The 21,072-nt window shown below is 35.1% G+C and overlaps 2 protein-coding genes across 3 annotated transcripts in view; one reads left to right on the forward strand and one right to left on the reverse strand.

The window, feature by feature from the left end:
* Positions 1-8,826, forward strand: part of LOC139121415 (tyrosine-protein phosphatase non-receptor type 9-like) — a 68,526-nt gene extending 59,700 nt beyond the window's left edge. The window contains exon 10 of the mRNA XM_070686270.1: positions 317-8,826. Within this exon, the coding sequence (XP_070542371.1) occupies positions 317-546 (230 nt within the window). The 3' untranslated portion in view covers positions 547-8,826. The remainder of the gene's footprint in view (positions 1-316) is intronic.
* LOC139121414 (non-lysosomal glucosylceramidase-like) lies at positions 1,912-20,575 on the reverse strand. Of its 2 annotated transcripts, XM_070686268.1 has the most exons (16): positions 20,335-20,575; positions 19,075-19,163; positions 18,580-18,695; positions 17,879-18,097; positions 17,219-17,467; positions 16,775-16,877; positions 16,409-16,565; positions 15,967-16,092; positions 15,386-15,552; positions 14,545-14,649; positions 13,454-13,561; positions 12,682-12,833; positions 12,126-12,232; positions 11,620-11,762; positions 10,773-11,080; positions 1,912-10,022 (listed from the first exon to the last, which is right to left on the reverse strand). In XM_070686268.1, the coding sequence occupies exons 1-16, from the start codon at positions 20,514-20,516 to the stop codon at positions 9,834-9,836; spliced, it is 2,520 nt and encodes an 839-aa protein (XP_070542369.1). In that variant the 5' UTR covers positions 20,517-20,575; the 3' UTR covers positions 1,912-9,833. The 2 variants fall into 2 exon arrangements, with proteins under 2 accessions (XP_070542369.1, XP_070542370.1); XM_070686269.1 differs by lacking the exon at positions 17,879-18,097.
* Positions 20,576-21,072: the final 497 nt, after the last annotated feature.

Raw genomic sequence — 21,072 nt, forward strand, 5'->3', positions numbered from 1 at the left:
CATGAATTACATATGCACATCAATTATTTTATGTGATATGATCCAATATGGCTGCCCGGTTGCCATTTTGTTCATATTTTGTCAGGGTGGAGCCATAACTTGGACATGCCAAGAATAATTTCATTTAAATTTGACACAAAGACAAGGTGCTACACCTATACTAACCAGTCACACATTTTAATTAGTGCACTGACTTTAATTCAGTTTACATCTAATCAAATCACCTAGATTACAGGTAGGGGACTATGTCATTTACAATGACTTGTTCAGGAGTGTTTGCCATTGACCTTCATTCCCTTTCTGCTTCATTTCCAAGGGACATTTGCCACACTGGACATTTCCTTAGCTAGATTAAATGACATCGGCACGGTGGACATAAACACCACAGTACGTCGCATGAGAACACAGAGAGCGTTCACCATCCAGACGCCCGACCAGTACGAGTTCTGCCATTTTGCCGTTTACGAGCACGCACAGAGGCAAGGTATGGTGGGTGAAGTGGACTGGATCGACTACGACGACAGTGATCAGAGTGACAGTGACTGAAAGGAAAGAGAGAAATAGAGAAAATAATAACTACCCGATGGAATCATAGTGATAAAAGCTCGGGCAGCTCTTTATTCTGAGAAAGGCTCCATGTATGCAATGATTGCCAGCATAACAGAACGTACATCGCAACCCTGACATCAATACAGGAAATGCATCGACTGAATTTCAAAATTTGGAGCAGTATATTTTCAATTACTGGCAGCCTAACCAACATTTTATATCCGTTGTAACTGTACGCTGTCCCTACCCCTTGATGTAGAATGGTCCACTCCAGGTCACTATGAGGATTATTCCAAAAAATGAAGTTACAGGGGAAACAAGGGCCACTTGAACAACTCATAGTTTAAAAGGTTCAGATATGTGCTGATATAAATACTCTGAAAAAATGTATGTCACAAATTATTTGTATAATTTATAAACTTTGTAAATGCTATACAAGGGAAAAGTATTTCAAAAAAATTGAGTTAAAAATATCATAGTCAATAGAGTATAAAGCGATATAATTAAGAAATTAGATCAAGTTACTTTCATATGAAATAGTTCAGGAGGATTTTAGTAATACTCACATACTTGCGTTGATTGTGTTTACAAGTGTATCAATGTTTAAAATTCTCTTACTCTTTGTTTAACCTATCAAATATCATAAATACTATTTTGATAACTGGCGCTTTTTATTAATTTATTGGTGAACACACTTCTTCTGCATGCCTGTTGACTGCTCTCATAAAGTATCTACTAAAAAATCTCTTGATTTGTACGATATTTTTCTCTAAATTCAAACTTTGAATTAATTTTTTTTGGAAATGTTCAGATGTTTTTTTTGAATTACAGAAGGGATGGAAGACCACCTGATTTGAGTGAAACAAAAAGACATGATTGGTTTCAATGGTTTGATTGAATTGAGAATTAGATTATTCTTCAAAAGGCAGCCAGTATAGATTTAAAAGAAACGACGCACACTATGCTGTTTTTACAATATTTGTAATAGTGGCCTTTGATTGCTTGAATGAAATTACAGCTTAAATCGCAGCATATTTGCACACAGGGACAAAGTTTAGCACCAAATGTGTTCTAGTCTTTGTTTTAATTTCAAAAGAGCCACAGAGCAGAAATCCTTGATTGATGAAATCATCAAATTCATGACATCACTAACAACAATTTCGACCACCAGTTGAAAATGGCCATTTCATAGTTTTTACAGCGGGCAGTTTTGTTTCGTGGTTGATAAAAACATATTTCATCAATTGTTCTCACTGCACTGACATCACAGAGTGTGACGCAGTGTAGCCCACATTGGTTGAGTAGGAATAACTGTCTACCCACCTGCAGGGAGTTTAAGGTGTCACATTTTGGCCAGGCTAGTGATGTTTATACAATTTGCTCCCCAATGGACTGTGTGAAATAATTTGAGATTGTTCAACTCAAAGGCAATACATACCTGGTATACAGGAAATGTGAAGATAATTATCAAAGCACAAACTATTTCACTGGTGCACACAACTTATGAACCCATTCACCCCCATTCCCAGTGAGCAGGTTCACATTCACCATTGATAATAATGGGTTTGGGTCAAACCATTTTAGCAACAGGGTGACAGTTATCTGCTCAGATTTCTGGCTGTTTTTTTTCCAACAATTCCCTTCTCTAACATCGATCTCAAACATCATTGCCACAGTTTGCACAGTGCTGAGTGTAACAGAGAGCTATTTCACTTTTTTATTTTAACACAAAGACAAAGGGCAAACTGTGAACTCATTGTACCTTTATTGTCAACAAATAAATTAGGTTTATACAGAATAGTGGTCAGGTTTATATGATGGAATTAATGAAACTATCAACAGCAGGGTGTCCATAGGGAATGCTTAATGTATCTTATCTATCACCATATATTTATTGTTAGACAGTTAAGTCTTGTAGATCACGGTCAAATCAGAGGCACACCTGAAGAACGGTGGGCCCAAACTCCACTATGGAAAGAATTTGATTCCCTTAGGGGGCCTCATTCTCGCTTTTATGAGTAGTGAGACCCTCTGGGATTGTGTTGATGTGTGAAATTATTCAGGATAGGCCCGATCATCTTCAGTCTCGCAAAATCAGGAAGATGAAGAATTTTTCTTTCAAATTTCGAAAGAATGTCATTCATGCTCAATCATGTTCAGAACATTTTCCAGTGAAAGTGGACACAAATTAGAACTTGTCATTAGCAAGACTATATTGTTACTCATAGATTTTGTACTTGTTTACTGGTCAGGAAAAAAATGATTCAGAAGATCGCTTTGTGACCTGACCTTTTTATGAGGTCATAGGTTAAATAGTGATATCAGAACTTTTTTGTTCAGAGTGATACGATTGACATCGCATATTTTTCAAGTTCAGTTATTAAAAATAATATTTTCATAAAACCCAACAATCCTTTAGTTGACCTGTGTCCGCAGAACTATACATGGGGTGAAGTTCAGCTGTAATTTTGTCAAGTTCAAGTTTTCAGAAAACTCAAGTTGTTTTTGTCAAACTTATGTCAATTTTCATAATGAACACACAGAACCGACAACTGTATGTGCTTTTCTTGTACAGTTCTTTCACTTCATTTAAGAAATATATGTTTTGCATGAATATTTAAATATTCAAACTTTTCATGTGAAACAAAAAAAATATATAACCATTTACCAGGTGCATTTTTGAAAAGTCAAGCTGCATGGATGTGTGAGATTTGTGATTTCATTTCATTTGTAATGAAAAAAATAAAGATGATAGAATTTTGATTTGAAGGGCAAGTTTCCCTATGTTTGAAGGCGGTAAGTTTTGAAAAAACTCATGGATTAGAGATTTTAACCGATGATTTCATTTCAGAAAATATACATATATATATAATTAACTTATGATTGTCATGTAATTATCAAACAACATTCTGTACTGGGCCAGTGTTTGTTTTTTCAAAGGAGCCTGGAAATGACTCTAGAAGTCATCTCTGATTGTTACATAAGTTCAGCAAAGGAAATGCTAGTTATTTGTTTCAACCCCCACCCACCCATCCACCCATCAACCCATTTTGAAAAGTGTTTATGTAAATTGAGGTCACCAATCTAGTGTGAAAATTAATTTTGCTGATTGAATTTTTTTTAACACCTCTCGTACATTGTTTAATGAAAGACTCTGGTTTGAACTTCTGTGACAATTTGAAATGGTTTCTCAGAAGATTCATGGAATGTGTGCCCAGTTCAAAACAGTAGCCATGTTCAGAATTTGTGTGTTAGAATTATAATGAATACATTTGTAGAATATTGTGTATTTTGCTCTATCCTGGGTGCTGTTGATTCATGGTTGATATAAGACACTGGGTGGCACTCTCGTCATCATCATTCTTGCTTCTGTAATGCAGGTTATCATAGGGTGCTGAACAGCTTTCACATTTGGCCATATGGGGGAGCTGTTATTTTAAAATGGCACAAAGTATATTGTGTTTATGTGTTATCCAGGGTGCTAAAAACTGTCTGTCTTAATCCATGGTTAGATCCTCATGCTGAGGTGGCACCCCAGTGGCCAAATCTGTCAATGCTGTGACACATGTAATTGACAAAAGATTGCTCTTCAATATTCAAAAGTGGCCATGTGGTGGCGCTGTAACTTTCAAACATTTGTAGCAGTGTCTTGTATAATGGAAGTGTTCCTTCGATGTGATAATGACACATTAAGTTTTGACCACAAGCACCAGGATATGGCATAAATTGTGAAGTACTTACCGGAGGCTGAATTCATCCACTCAACAGCATAGCAGAACAGAAATCAGTATCACATGGAAAGAAAAAAATCTGAACAGGTTGTGATCATCTGCTGTGCAAGAGCCAACAGTGGAATGAATCAATATAGTCCAATTGTCTTGAAAGCACAGGTTTGAATCAAAGTCTGGTGTAAATAGACTCAGTGAGTTCATTTTATTGTTTTGTAGATAGCATTGCAATGTCTTCTGAGTTTAGTATCAATGTAGTATAGATGTCAAAGTGCCAAAATGTATGTCTTTCACTCTATGTATGATATTAACTCTTTTAGAATTCATGTCGGATCCTGCCACAAGTGCTCAGATTCATTTGTCTGGTCTTGAAATGTATTTTCCTTTGATTTGACCAGGTGATGGGAAAGACAAAACAATATTAACAAGCCTTAACCAGTTTTCCTTTCTTTTCCTTTGTTAATATCGCTTGGGCTGCAGTCTTCCTGAACTAATTCTGTTAGTGTAGTCTTGCAGATTTGATTTACACGTATAGCCAGTGTATTAAGTAATGAGAATTGTAAGTATATGGTGTGGAAACCCAAGTGCCGGATTAATGGTTACCGAGAAGATCACTAACAAAAATGACAGGAACCCCATAAATGTTTACCAGCTTATCATTAATAACAAAACACTGTGAACACACACAGGTATTCGCTTACATATATCATTAGCATTTATAATTATAGGAAGCTAGTTTTTTCCTAGTTTTGTATTTACACATCCGCGTTTATCAGGTTTGGTCAATACAGTTTAGCAGTTGAAAGTGAGCAAACTGAACTAGTAAGCCAGAAACCTTGTATATCATATGATATCGGGACTCCCTATAAATGTCACACACAAGTGTGCAGGTGCTGCTTTGACCCCTTTCAGTGGCAAGTCTCCACATGATGTCACAGGTCACAGGGGTCAGAGTTCATCAGGTTACAATAAAAAACAGAACTGCAGAAGATCAAATCCAAAGTTTTGTACTCAAATTTAAATTGAGATTTTCTACTGGTCTGTATTTGGAAGTTATATACTTTGCTGTCATGGAGATGAATGAATATCTTTATTAGTGATATTATTATTACATTTTCTTTCATCATTAAAGAAAAAAAGAGTACTTGTTGGTGGTTGATGGTTGTAGTATGCATTTTGTTGACAGCTTTTGATCTGTTGCATATTGTTAGTTAATTTCCTCACGTTAATTAATGTGTTTACCGTTTAGTTTAAGACAGAGTATGAAATGGAATTATCTACAAATATGTAAATTGCAATGACCTTCAATATGTGATTAATTTTTCATTTGACATCAACAAATACTGACTCACCATGAGGTGATTATATTTTGCTGGAGCTGCTGAGAGTTGTTATCTGCATTTTGACATTCTGCTTCGGGTGCTAAATCCATATTGACCACGTCTTGGATGAATAGCAGTGTGACAATAATGTCTTCCTTTGATGTTAGACAATGATTCATGAAGATAGGTAGATTCCTTGTGGAGTTGTCATTTCACTGCTTTGCAATGTATTAGCAGACAGTTTAGAAGTGCGTGCCTTATTCTGTACCACTCCTCATTCTGATTATGTATGTAGAAACACAGAAGCATTCAAATGACGCCTTCAAATTTTAGGCAATGTACATCCCTCTAAAGAGAGACATTTTTTAACCAACCAACTCCCCCCCCCCCACCCCCAAGCTGTCATCTGCCTAACAATTTGTACACTTGAAACAAACAGCAGTGTATGCAATGCACAAAGTACAGCCAAACTTTTGAAGATCCAGGGTGTTTTGGAAAGGTTAAAGGATGAATTTGAGATAATGTCCATTTCATCATCACTTATAATGCAAACAAGTCGACAAATCTCTCATTTAATACTCAAGTTGACTATTGTGGCCGGACTCCCGGAATGCTTCTAATTCCCTGTCCTGTATTGAACTCCATCTAGCCAGGCAAAGATGATAAAAATGATGACAGAAGTCAGGGCTGCAGTTACAAACGTAATTGGGCTTTCAGTTGTAAAATTTGAGATGTTTATGCAGCATCTGATACAATACTATTTAGTGACTGAAAAAATTGTCAGAGCCCAAGGTTCTTTGCTCAGCAGACATTAAACACTTTGTCATATGTAGTTTAGCAAGAGATCTGGTCATGCTATGAGAAATAAACATGACTTTAGGCAATTCGTAAGCAGTACTAACTAGGTTTCTTCAAGGAGTTACACTGACTAATGTTGTTACATGTGAAGAAAAATAATGTAATGAACAGACTTTTGTAACTTCCCTTACACAGTGGTAGGGTACTGATAATACTCAATTTAGCAAAGCATTGTGGGATCAATAAAAGTACAAAGATGTGGGAGAGGCCATTGCAACCATGCAAAAGATATATGATAGCTATTTGTATTGAGTGAGATTTTGGTGGCTAAATTGTTGCTGTGGAATTTGTTAATCATGTGATAAAGCCCTTCTTACTCAGATAAGAAGCAGATAGTGTCAAAAATGTTTCTGAATAAAATTTGATTGTGACTTGCCTGTGTGAGAGTGTCAGGAAAATCTTTCATATCAACTTAATATATACTCAATGAAAGTGTTTTTAAAACTTGTGTGGCTGCAATTTTTTGTGGCAGAAATGACAATTTTGATGTAGTCAGGTTGTCCATAACGTGTGTTCTTATATTAATATAGAGCAGAAGTAGAGTTGTTGTTAGACCTAGGGCCAGACTGAGTGACTTCAGAGTTACCGAAGAAACAAAAAAATTCCAGATAGTGAAATATTCAAGATTGTAGCCATGTTTCATGGTATCGTCTCAGTGTAGATTATCAACACATGTAGGGATAGAAATTATACAGAACATGTACCGTAGAATTTCAAAAACTCATTTCAAATACCAACTATTTTTGATGTCCAAGATTATTTTTTGAAAACAATTCAAATATTAGCACCATTTTTCAGCTCTTCATAGATTGTGACCAAGTGACTCCCTCTTTTATCCAATCACCCCTCCCTAGAAAAGTTGAATAATCTCACGAACTTCCTGCGTCTTGATTTAGGCAATACCCAAGATGGCTTTCAGGGTGAACAATGTTTCACTTCTGTGATATATTTTCCCCCTGTTTTGTACAGTTATGTATCTAGCACTGTGCTCTCAATTTATTGTAAATGTCTATTTCTGATTAAGAAGAATTGCATCCTTTATCTTATAACATATTTGAACAAAGAGTATATACTAAAATGAAAATAATTTTAATGAATGTTGAGAGAAAAAAGCCAGGAAAGCAATACAAACAACAGCTCCTGGAAATTTTTCATTGAATGATACTTTACCGTTTGCTTGTCACAATTTTTCTGGTTTTGAAATCCATATATGACTGTTATTAAAATCTAGTGGAAAGCGAACAAGAGTGAATTCAAATTTTCTGCGTTTTTTTCCTTTGAGTAAAATAATCTCTTTGTTTTTGATATTTATATGCATACATGATCTCTGAAAAGGAATTAATACTATTGTTGGTTTTTTTAACTTGGGAACAGGATTTGAATTGCTATTGTTAATGGGTATATATACTCCGAGGTACTTAAAAAAACAATAGGTAGATTTACATTGTAGATGTACTTTGCCTGTACTGTGGAATTATCATTGTTTGAAACTGTATTGCAGATGATATGATAGTCAACCTTTTCTGTACTTTAGAACTCCAATTAGAAAGTCCGATGACCTACATTAAAGATGACCGGATTATACCAAAGTACAGATAGGGGTGGCAAATATATGTTCAAGAAATGAGGGGAGGGCAAATTGAACATCATGGATTCTGTATGAGGAGCTTTAACTCCAACTGTCTCTGTGATGTGAGTGAATACCCCCTCTTTTATGAATACAAACAGCTATTATTCAAAGGAATGCCGATCAAAGAACGTTATATGAAACTTTATCCATAAACTTGCATGTACGATACAATTGGACAAATGCAGAGAATGCAGTTTGCAAATAAACCTGCTTACACATCTAAACCGTTTATTTTGACCCACAGTATTGTAACTTTGAACTTATTTACAAGTTATTCCTTAGATTTTGGCACAATCTGACACTGTATATGATGTCATGTGTATCATTATTTTTCTTGTAAATGTGTTATAAAAATTTTGATTATGCTTTTGACAGAAAAAATTTAGTTACATCACCGATGGCAAATACAATTGAGTTTGTTAAACAGAGGGCATTTTCTGAAATTTCTTTGAATAAGTGTTTATACAATTTTAACTTGATGCAATTTTGTGAACAGTGATCACTCTGACAGACCTATAGTTAAGTGAAAACGCTGAGAGATTACGGGGAATTTTTTTGATATGTTTGTAAATGCAGATACTATTTTGTTTTGGTCACAGCATGGAAGAAGAAACAACTGTATGAGATGTATTTTTATTTTGACAGTATGATATCATATAATCTCATGTACACTCAGCATGTAGTTGCAGCCATAACATTATACAATATATTCAAATAAATGTACTCATTGTAAAGAAAAGTACTGTTTTCAAATGTGTAAATTCTTTAAGGCTTCATGTGCTGTTTGACTAAACCGTGAAGCACTTTCCAGTATATTTGTTCTATTGTAAAATAGCTTCTTGTTCTGCTCCAAAAAAATTCATGTCATGGTGTGGATTATAATGATGAAATTTGCCTAGCGTTCGACTTGATCAACACCAAGTTGATGTGCATTGTGTCCAATGCAATTGCTGACAGTTGAATTCTCTCCATCCATCAGCAATACCATTGCATTGTGTTGCACATGTGATTGTAAGGCCAAGTAAGAATTTGTACGTAAGCATACAGTAGGAAGAAGAAAAGAAAAATATACCGACAATATTTTCTATGCAATGAAAAAACTTCATTACAGGTTAAAGCTGACTATTCCCTCTCATTATCACGCTTATCAAGCCACAATATTTTTTTTCACTTTTTTCAGAAATTTTGATCAAAAACTGTAGCCAATAGGAAATCATATCGGTACATTCTACAACTATAAAAATATGACATAAAAAGGCATAACAAATTGTAAAGTGTTGCACTGAAATTTTGGCAGGAAAATTATGGCACTCAAAGGGTTACGTGGAACAGGTATTTTGCTGAAGTTTTGCAGTTTTGAACTGATTGCATGAAACGTCAAACTGTAGCCCTGTGCACATCAAATCTCAAGCAGCACCAACATTTTTTGTTTGAATGTCTGATATAAGTACTGAGGTGTGTCTGTCGACATTTCTGTCACTTCTAAGTTTTAACCGATTCACCTATATGTATAATGTCCTAAACCCATTGTGTATCAATAGTGAGTGTGGATGTGCTTACAGGGAATTTGGATAAAATAGTTGAACCAGCTGATAATGATGCAAAGTTGGAAATAAATGTTCTGGTGTACTTCCCATACAATCTGAATGAGTGCATGGTGCTATTGAATTGTTTCCATAGCAATGTCACCTCTGTACAAGAAAATATAGTGATAGTGAAAAGATCATCAAATGCATGTTCAAATGTCTATTTGAGGTGACCAAACTTCTCTAATGCATATTGCATGGCCCATATTGCCAGCGGTCGCATGTAACCCAGTGATCTGTAACATGATTTGGCAAAGTAGCCCTCTGGTGTCTGAAATCCAAGCCCTGTCCTTTGATAGCATGTCTCATACACTCCACTAGCAGTCTTGAAGGCTTCGTCCAACATGCCCTGTCAATGTGAGACAAGAGCAGAGATGAAAAACGTACAAAAGTTCAGTTCGTGCAAATTTTGATACAGAGAAAATAATAACCCAAGATTTACCGTTATTTATCAAAATTGCCGCCATCCCTGTCGATGGAGAAAATAAAATTTTCCAATTTCGAAAAATTAAACCGGTGAAAAGTTTTCTTACACCAAGAGCTTTAAAGTGAACCCCCACAAGTGGTATAGCAGAAAGGAATTGTAAAAGTATTATAAGAGAGTCCAAATATCTGTCCCTGAGGCGTGTTCTACCTTAACAGATAGATGATCGAAAGTCTGATAAAGCAGACAAAATAACAAAGGGTGATAACAGCCAGCCAAGAACTATGGAAATTTTTGAGGCATAATTATAAGGTTTCAACAAATTCTAATAGAATTTCAATTTATACCGTCAAGTAAAGTTGACACGGTTTGGAATGCATGAAACAACTTGAAGAGAAGTTTATCATATTTGTAACACATCAACAGTGAATATGTAAAAAAGGTATCATGACAATTAACATGTTTAAAATATTTCAGCATGACTGAGGATTAGGAGGATTGCAGTGAATAATTATAGAAATCATCATAATCTTAGGGGGTCATGCCGTGTCATAAAGCTGGGGAGGGCCCCTTGGGATAGCCTGATTGTATTTGTAATGAATTCTGGTCCAGTGATGTTCAAGTTCACAAATTTTTTTCACAACTTCCAAAAGAAAGAATGTCAAATTTATACACCTCTTGAATCATGCTTGCAGCCACTGCGTATGTCACCCCAGTCCAGACCTCCTCGGCTTGGAAACTGGTGGTGTCAACCTTCCCATCAGGCCGCATTCCATTGACAGCTCCCATGGTGCCTTGCTCAAAACCCATCACGTTAACATCATAGATTGTTTTCAGAGCACTTTGTACGTGTTCCTTTGGGAAAACTTCATCGTTGTCCGATACTAGATCACAAGCTTTCAGAAACCATTGTCCCACTGCCTGGTCAGACATGATACTATCACTGTAACTTTTACCACTGCTGTCGTAGTTGTAGTACTTGCCTGAAAGAAGGTAAATATATCATATTACAATAAACAAAATAAAAAGAGTCTGTACCAATATGTGAACTTTGCTCATTTTGAAGCTCTCGGAGTAAATAGATTTTCATTGTCAGAAATTTAATATTTTCCCAGAGAGTTAACACAGGGACAGCAGCCACTTTGAAAATCAAATATCAGTAAATTTAAGGTAATTTATTTCTGTGGTACCAAAATGTGCACGTCACCCCTGATTTTTTTATTCTTGATTTTTAAAGAGAACGACTGAAAAGTTTTTCTGAGGAAAGTTTGAGCAAAAGTTTAGGCCACTTTTGAGATAGACATAATAGACATAAGTAGATTATTACCATTGTAAGATTCAAAAATTGGAGAAAAGAATGATTGATGTAACAGTGAAGGTATGGATTTGCAATTTGGGCATTAATTGTTGCACCATAAATTTAACCTGTTCACCTCCAGGTCTACAATCACCATTAATAACAATGGGTTTGGGCCAAACCATGTTGCTGAAAGGGTTAAGATATGGCACTGCCTGGTCTTACCATTCCAAAGCTTTTTCTCATAAGACGCCTTGGCTTTCGCCAAGATTTCTGAATATTCTTGAAACTTTTCATCATGGTTCAAGAGCTTTGCCATCTCAATGGTCATTCTGAGAGCTGCCAACCACAGACCACCACAATAGGCACTGAAAAAATATGAGTAAAGGGAGATCTTAGATATACACGGATGTTGAATTACCAATATTCCAATGTCTGCTGTGGTCTTTGACAAGTAGAAAATACACCCCATCAATCATGTAAAGAACTGTTATAATCCTCCTGACCAATATCTGATTGATAAGGTAATATATAGATATAACAAAGCGCATGATTGTCACACATTCAGGAATCCAATGCAATAATTTTCTGCGTGTTTGGAACCTTACAGTTAACAGCCAGAGATTTTGAAATACTTGCAAATAGTTGATTTGTTGGGTCATATATTGGGCTCATATGATCATCATGAGAATCACTTGAGACAAAGTTCATGTGTATTTGTAGGTGATTACCTTGCTCCAGTCATGACCCAGATATCATAAGTCTGATCAGCATATCCAGAATTATCAACGATACCATCACCGTCTGTGTCCCATGACAAAGCTGTTTTCATCACTGCCTGTAAAATTTAAATGTAAAAATATTTTATCCTTTATTACTCATAAATTTATTCCTTGGTGTATTTTTGAAGTTAATACTTACTAAAGCAAGAAAAGTACGAATCTAAAACAACTTAATGATCTTTATCTGAATAATCACTTTTGCCTCAACCCTGCTACTTCCATGGTTGGTTGGCCCTGTTGATGGTTTCCAATAGAAAAATTTGATCTTTAGAGAGAAAGTTGGGCAACTGCCGTCACCGTGAACGTCAGAGTTATTTAGCCAACATGGCAGCTATGAAAATGTTGAATTTGTGTTAGACCTACGTTCTCTGACAGATTTTGACTTCAATATAAATATTCTCATTGTAAAATATGATTTAAGTTTGTTTCAAACACGTCAAGTTATAAACAAAATACAAAAATAATAATGTGAAAAAATCCAATAAACACTGTATTAAGTTTTTACCTGGACTTGAGGCCACATTCTTTGAAGGTATTCCATGTCCTTCAAACAGAAATAATCTCGATAGACTTGAAGGACAAATTTTAAATTTAGATCTTTCCAGTCTGAAGTGTCATGGAAATGGTATGCATTGACTTTCAGCCAGGGTTCGTCCTCTGTAAAAAAAGGTGGGATCAAGTTTGTCACCAAGTTCAAAAAAGAAGAGTACTATAACGACTATAAAATTCAGTTTTCAACACTGGGACATTCCACACACCTACACACACATGCAGTGTTGACAATTAAGTTGAACAGAATTAAGGTACCTCAACATGATTTTGGAAGTATACTGCAAATTCATAAACAGAATAAAAACACTGGAAGTTTGCTTTATACCGAATTTTTTCAGTGTAGCATTTTTAAAAAGCAGCTTTGTAAGAGTCACTGCGACACATACAACTTTTTGTAATCAAGTAACCAGAAAGCTACTTTCAATAATAAGTTCTCCTTTTTAAACCAATATCCATTGTTATCTATGGTAATTGTGACCTGTTAACAGGTAATTTGAGGCAAATAGGTCAAGCAATTCAGTCATCGTAGCCAACCACTGAGTTTCTCCAAGACTGAAAAAATATATCAGTGCCAAACTGATAAATCTCTTCTACCATGTATGGACAATGCAAATTATGCTCTTTAACCATATATGGTTAATGCAAATTATGCTCCTTTACCATATATGGACAATGTGAATTATACGGAGAGCACATATTTTATGAGCTCATGGTTGAATTCTTACCTGGGTCTCCAATGTCATGTGGAACACAATTTGCCGTCTTTCTTATGCTTGTTTTGCCATTGGCAGACTCTGTCCTGGTTTCCGTATCCTCTTCAGGAATTGTAGATGCTAATCAAACAACATTCAAGAAAACATTAAAGTCAAAGAAAGCATATATTGATATTGTAAGATTTACCAACATCTTTAATACTGCTAGCTAACATTTGATCTGATGATGAGCTGTATAATTATTTAATTTGTAATCAATGTTACAATATGTTTTGTTCCCAATTATGATGAAGTTGAGTCAAATATTATCTATATACTCAAGGTCAACAAATATTTTAACAAAACTATTACAAACTAGATCACCCTTGAGTTGCTATGATGCCTGCCTGTGGTTATCTTCTCAGAACCACTGGCTGAAATCTAAGATATGTGGGCCTATATGCTTAAATTTTTATTGTGACACACACAGTGGGCACCACATTGACTGTATTTTTAATTTTCCAGAATCTGCTATAATTCGCAAAATACGAAACTGACAAACAATGCCTTGAAGTTGTAGCTTATTGGCTGGCTAGAGAGTCTTTGTGCCAGCATAGACTCTCATATGAATTTTCATGAGGGTCTGTGGTGCAAGATGTAAGGTGGACTGAGTATCCATTTATGCAAATTATGGTATAATGAGCATTGTTTTGGTATCAAAGTTTTAAGCTAATGATCCATTATCAGTGTGAAATATGTTCATGTACCTCACATCTTGTATTGCATAGCAAAAGATAACTGTAATGCATGTATTAGTTAATCATTTCAAAATTGCCATTCAGCTACAACATTTCTCAGTCACTTAACCCATTGGCCACAATTTATACTTTCATACATTTGGGAACAAAGTATACACAAAAAATGAAGAATTTATGATCTGCGGTAATCATCAAAGTCAAGCCAAAATTGATCATATTACATTTGCACAATTTACAAATTAGATGAGGTAAATCACCATTTAGTCACCGTTACTGAGTACCGGTACTACTCCGCTGCCAACAAAATACAGTCCCACAGTCGCATATGGTCTTCTGATCAGTGTCAGTCACCAGGCAAATACTCACCTATATCATACTGCAGGCTGAGTTGTATATTGGGCCATAACATGACCAAGGCAAACGACGCATAGAAATGAACATCATAGGTGTTGTAAAGTCTATATTCATGACCTAAAGAACAGAATGAACAAAATCAGTTCAGAATTACGTGACCATTTTGTGTAAAGACTTTCTCGAATTTAATTCTGCTAGTATAATATCATAGATGTAGAACTTGGTGAAAGCGATAATTATTTCATAATGCTTCAGCATTCTTGCCTGGCAATAATTATCTTGTCATAAAATATTCATGTTTGGTAGAATATGTAACTTCTTTCACGCCACTCTTCTATATGAAAATAATAATTTATACAATCTCTGATTGATGTGTGGTTACTTTAAATGAATTGTGCATTTCCAACCCCACATTGATATTACCTCATCTTATCAAAGTTTCAGCCGCCTGGTCAGAATGTCAGTCTTAAAATTGTAGATATTTTTAATGGTTTCATATATTTAGTCGTCTGTGTGCTGCTTATCGTTTTATCGTTTTATTGTACTTTATGTATTTTTAATTCCTATTTTATGGAGCCTGTAAATGGTACTTGTTCTTGTTGGTCTTCCTTGAAATAAATAATATATAATCAATTAATCAATAAATCAATAAATAAGTTTTGCAACAAATGACCAATATGTTATTGTAATCTCAACCTCAAGCTCCAACTCTGAGCCTTAAGACAGTTCAACAATCAAAGTTGATAGTGATGAGTTTGAGCCGTTAATTGTCATCAGTTAGGTTTTGCTAAAGGGTTTATATATATTGATTTACCAGTCAAAAACGAAATACTTCATAGACAAGTTTTGTTACCTTCAAGATATGCAAATCTACCATACTCTTTGACAACTGATGGCATTGGTTCTTTTGATTTCATAATACCAATGGTCTCATCATTAGCTTCGATCCACACCGTACCTCCATCAGAAATGTAATAGAGTTCATTGAACAAAGCTGACTTGTACCAACTTGGCAGTGATCTGTGAATCCAAATTGAAGAATTAAAATTTATTTGATATTGAATGAATACATTGCCTTGTTTTACAACCATTGATAAACTGCAGGTAACCAGGTTACCTGGGCAAAACTGACCAAGGTACCGAGCAACAATCGTAAAATTTTAAAAACTTTGAAACTCAAAAAATAGTCATGGTTGATTTTGTATTTATGAAATTTCTAAGCTTACAGAATGTATTTTCATTCAAGACCAACGTATATTATTATATCAGAGTCAAATTCTGAGCACAATACAAACATTTTAAGAAATTAATACACAAAATTTGTACAAGTTTTAATTAGACTCAGAGCCATATTATTACATCATGAATTTTCTACAAATGTAGTGGTTCTGGAGAAATAATTTGGTAACATGCTGACATTGTTCAATCACTTACTTGCATTTCAAAATGGGGTCCTGCCATTCTGTTATCTTCCTTTCCCATTCCTGATATTCATTTAATGCATAACTGGACAATGAGGGCGCTGCACTACCATCCTTGCCAAACCAGCATGTGTATCTCCTTTGACAAGTAATTTGCAAAAAAATAATTATAGACAACAAACTGTTCAATTTTTAAAATCAACATACTTGTCAAAATATTTCAAACTCTAGTCTTCTTTTGAATTATGTGAATGCCTAGTACATGTTAGAAGTACTTTAAGTGCATAGACGGAACGATATTTCTTGTAAATCAATAAATAAGAAAATAGCTAAAATAAAGAATACATAAACTAAGAAAAAACTAATACAGGTTTTCAAAAGATGAAATAATTTTGACTAGAAAATGTGAAAATGTAAAACCAAAAGAGGTAAAGGAGATATTGTTAAACTTGTACCTTGAATAAGACTTTGATTTTCCTCCAAAGTGTATGTTTGGCATATCCCATGCCAGACAGAACTCGATGTTGTCTGTCTTCCCTCCACCATTGACATGACATTTTGCTGCCACTGCCGCTGATGTTGCTTTGCCTTCCCTGGTTTTCCTACTTGCTCCTACATGCACCCCATCAGGAAAGCAAATGTTTCTTAATGCATGTATATTCACAAATGATTCTATTCAAAACCAAGCTTCTCACTTTTATATTAAGGGTATGATTGCAAAAAAGTCAGTGGTTGTAATTATAATACAAACTTTATACAAAATTGATCATACAGATTTAAAAATATCTTTACAGTTTTTAGATATGAAAATAATTTCTCACCTTCAGGGGAGTCAAGTTCCCCATCTTTGACAAGATCTTCCCATAATTCCATGCCATCACCATAGGGATCAAAGTGAGTCTTGTGACTTATTTTAACACCATTCTATTGAAGTAAAAATGATTAATTTTTTAAAAAAGGTCAAGATCTCCATTTTGAAATTCTTTTCAAAGTGCATAACTTATATTGATGACCACAGCTGAACTTCATATTCCAAGATAAAATTGAAAATGTCATCATAAACTCACCATATCTAAATGAGGACTTCCAATATCTACATGATTGAAAATGTAAGAATCACCTGCTCCATAGAGTGTAGACTAAGATCGACAGTCAAATATGTTGGTTTCAAAAAATGTGTGCTATAGGCAGAGGGACGTTTGCTGTTCAATTCATGCTTCACTTTCAGTGACTGATCGTTGTGACTGATTTATATTGACACAAACCTTGCAAGCTGCGGATATTGCCATGGTACATTTCATTGTAGGGTGTGCAGCATGTAACAAAACACCATGAACTTGAAAGTCTTTTTGAGTTTTTCCATCATGTGTGAATGGCTCGTTCCATCTGTCACCAGACTTATCTGTGCGTTCACCCGTGCCATTTTGCCACGTCATCATAATAGTGACGTCTATCGGTTCATCATTTTTATTATGGATTTCCCAGACAAATACACCGACTGGTAAACTTGTATCCTAGTAAAACATAAATATACTTTTAATCATAACATAAAGTTTAATGAAATAAAAGAAAGGAATATACTAGTACTAATAGGCTTGGCGTAATGTCTGGCAGATTATCCTGGGGTGACTGCAATCCAACACCCTGCAGTTTCTGAGCTCAGCAAACACTTGTTAAAGTTTTACTTTTAATTATTAAATCAACTAAGTATCATGAAAAGAATTCAAAGGAAGTTAAATAGCAATCTTGATTTCAGATACCAGTACAGTATATTAAAAAAATAATTCATGCTATTTATATTAAATATGCTGTCTTTGCAGATATTTTTTTTGTAATCAGGGGAAACGAGAAAATATTTGTCAGATTGGCCTCAAAACTGATACCTAAAGTTTGCAATCATCGCTGAAATCCTCTCCATCACTTACTTTGTAATCATGAAGAAATATTGGTGAGATCTGTCTACACACCAGTGTGACATTCTGACCAGAGAGCTCATACACTGTCCATGCTCTGGGATACAGAGCATGGTATTTTGCATGTTTGCCTGGGAAAGACCAATTCCAGTGCCGTAACTCTTTCGGTCTGGATGGCGACAACACTTGTGAGTATGTGGTCTTTCCATTCTTTTGAATGCATACTGAGAACTTACAGAAATACACAGATAAAGATATCGAGTTACAATGCAGGTTTCAAAAGTTTAAGCACATCGTGACAGTAAATTTCATTAAAATTGATAATTTTGCATTTTGTTCATGAAATTCAATATTGATATCAAAGCAAATTTGAATATCTGATAATATAGTATTATTTCCTCACAATATTATCGTTATCAATTTTATATGATAATTTATACAGTTAACCAACCATATTTTAAATTACAATATCAAAAACAAATTGAATAAATTACTTTCTTGGTCTTATAAATAGACTATAAATTAATAATTAGCGATCAAATATTGAATGCATAGTGCTTAAGGTAAAGTTTAGATGCAAAAGTATGGATTCAATTTCACATTCAAAATCTGCATACAACTTTCAATCATGGCATCTTTTTCTTATTTCAATAATTCATTTTTTTCACCTTTTCCTTTTCTCTTTCAAAAAGCGATACACTGGTAGGTCATACCTGATTGGCTGGTACGATATCATATGTGTACATGCCTGGTGTCAGTGACCAACGACAGAAATCCCCTTTCCATCCACGGTTGATACAACCACAGCCAATACCACCGACTGGAACACCTGGCAATCGAGGATGGAACACAAACTTATGCAGGCAAAATGCACTTCTACTTTGAAGAAAAATCTACCATGACAGTCACTAATTGGACCGGGATTTGGTATCAGAGCTATATGATATCCTTTGCTACCTGGGAAACAATCTGTTTATTGACTTTTGACAGAGTGAAAAAAAAATCACAATTTTTACTTCACAAGTTTGATATACCCCTTGGTTGATTCAGTGATTTCGTACAGACCAATATACAAAACAATATGATTGTGAATCAGTATTCATAAACAGGATGTCACTTCTACCATTTTACCACCAGAAGTGGCATGAATTTCATGTTGCCAATTATCGATGATTGGGAAAACATTTTCTTAATTACTGGTAACTTACCATAAACAGGTTTCCATTCAAGTGGGTTCATAGCATCAATAGGAGGTCTCTTTCCCTGCCGTTTGAGCTTCATGTATGTCATAAACATCCTTTAGAAAAATCAAAATTATGGTTGAGTACAGCAAATTTGCTGCCTCCAATATTCATCGTGACAAAAAGCACCTTTTCGAGGAATTGTTTCATAGGGTCTTGTGAGGGTGCTGTTCAGAACTGGAGCTTTTTTGTCATTTACAAAGATATGATTTATTCTCTGTAAACTTTGTAAACAAGCATGTCAACTTTTTGGGCAAGAATTGCACACTTTTAATGGTTTCATACATGTGAATCATTTTTTTAGCGAAGTTAAAAAGGCACGTTTTCCAAAATGTTTCAATTCACATAGTGAAAGAATATAAGGAAGGTTTTGTCTTTGGCATGTAGAAAAACACAACAAAAGATTAAAAACAGGAAAATAAACTACCAGCTCACATCCTATTGAATTTTTCAAGATTGGTCATTTTATGGTCTCTCTCCGATTAACCATTTTAGCGCCAAAGTCAATTTTTGTCACCTTTATAAAATATACCACAGTCAATTTTTTTCTGATTTTTGCTAAAATTTGATAAAAAACTGTAGCTGATGAAATGTGATATCCATTTGGTAAAAAATTATGAAACAACTTACAGAAACATTCATAAAATTTGGTAAACATTGCAATAAAATTTTGATGGGAAAATTACAGCAGTCAAAGCATAAGCAGACTGCAGGCAAAATCCTAGTTTTTAGCTATCAAAGTATTGACATTTTTCTATAGGTTAGATAAGTCTTTGGCATGTAATGAAACATAAACAAAACATTAAAAACAGGAAAATAAACTACCAGCTCATATCCTATTGAAATTTTCAATGGATTGGTCATTTTCTGGTTTGCTCTTACGATTAAGCAGACTGCAGACACAATCCTTAGTTTTTAGCTATATGCTGACCAAAGTATTGACATTTCAGGTCAGAATCTAAGTAATTGCATTTCTGATCAGAGAAGCCTGGTCTCAGCTGAACAAGAAACTGTATACATTGCCTTACTGGTCAGAGTCATTTCCACTGAAAACTTTGCTACCTAAACCTGCATTAATGGATGTACAAGTAATTTGCCTCATTATTGCCAGTCTGGTCCTCACAGGTTGGTTGACGACTCAAGTCAGTACTGTACATACACGTACTGTGATATTGATATGGCAGGGCTAGGTTAAACAACACCTGTATTAGGTTGGTTTATAATTACCTAACAAACATGGGAGTCAGTTTCATGATTTGTTGCAACCGCAGCATTCGTATTGGCCCTCGTTTTTCTGGGAATTCATAATCCAGTGACACTTGCCAGCCATATTCAGGGATGACTGTGACATTACCATCAGGCTGACTGTCAGGATCGGTCCTCTTCTCCTCTGAGATACCAGCCGACATTGCTGCAGAAATGACGTCTGCCAAGATCTACAGGGGGGTTAATGTATCACCTGCATGTAAACTGGGTCTGGTTTCAAAGTTCAAAGGTCACCAGGCTGTTGGCCCAGTGTTCACCATAATGCTACGGTCATGCATCTATCACAGACACATTTGTGTTCTCACAGAACTTTCTTGCATGCATACAGTGACACTGCATGTTTGTTTTGCAAGTAAATGTGTGACCAACAAAATTTATATTATTATAATCCTGATAATTCCATCAGTAAACTATAACCCTCGAGTCTGGTTTTAATTTCATTGCTGTACCTTTCCTTTCCTTTCTAAAGCACTGTTACCACCGTACTTGAAGCTTTGTCTTGGTGAAAATTGTTCAAAAAAGGCATATTTTTGGCACACAGTCCATGTAGCCGACAATGAGATGCTAATGATATGAGTAGTGTACAAGTTATAGGTCTCCTTGACTTTCAGCTGGTTGCTCACTTTCTAATATTTTTATAGTATTTTAAACAAAGTTACAAACTTACTCTACCTGCAACTTAAAATTGATAGTGATTTT

The sequence above is a fragment of the Ptychodera flava genome, chromosome 21 (genome assembly GCF_041260155.1).
Source record: "Ptychodera flava strain L36383 chromosome 21, AS_Pfla_20210202, whole genome shotgun sequence".
NCBI lineage: Eukaryota > Metazoa > Hemichordata > Enteropneusta > Ptychoderidae > Ptychodera > Ptychodera flava.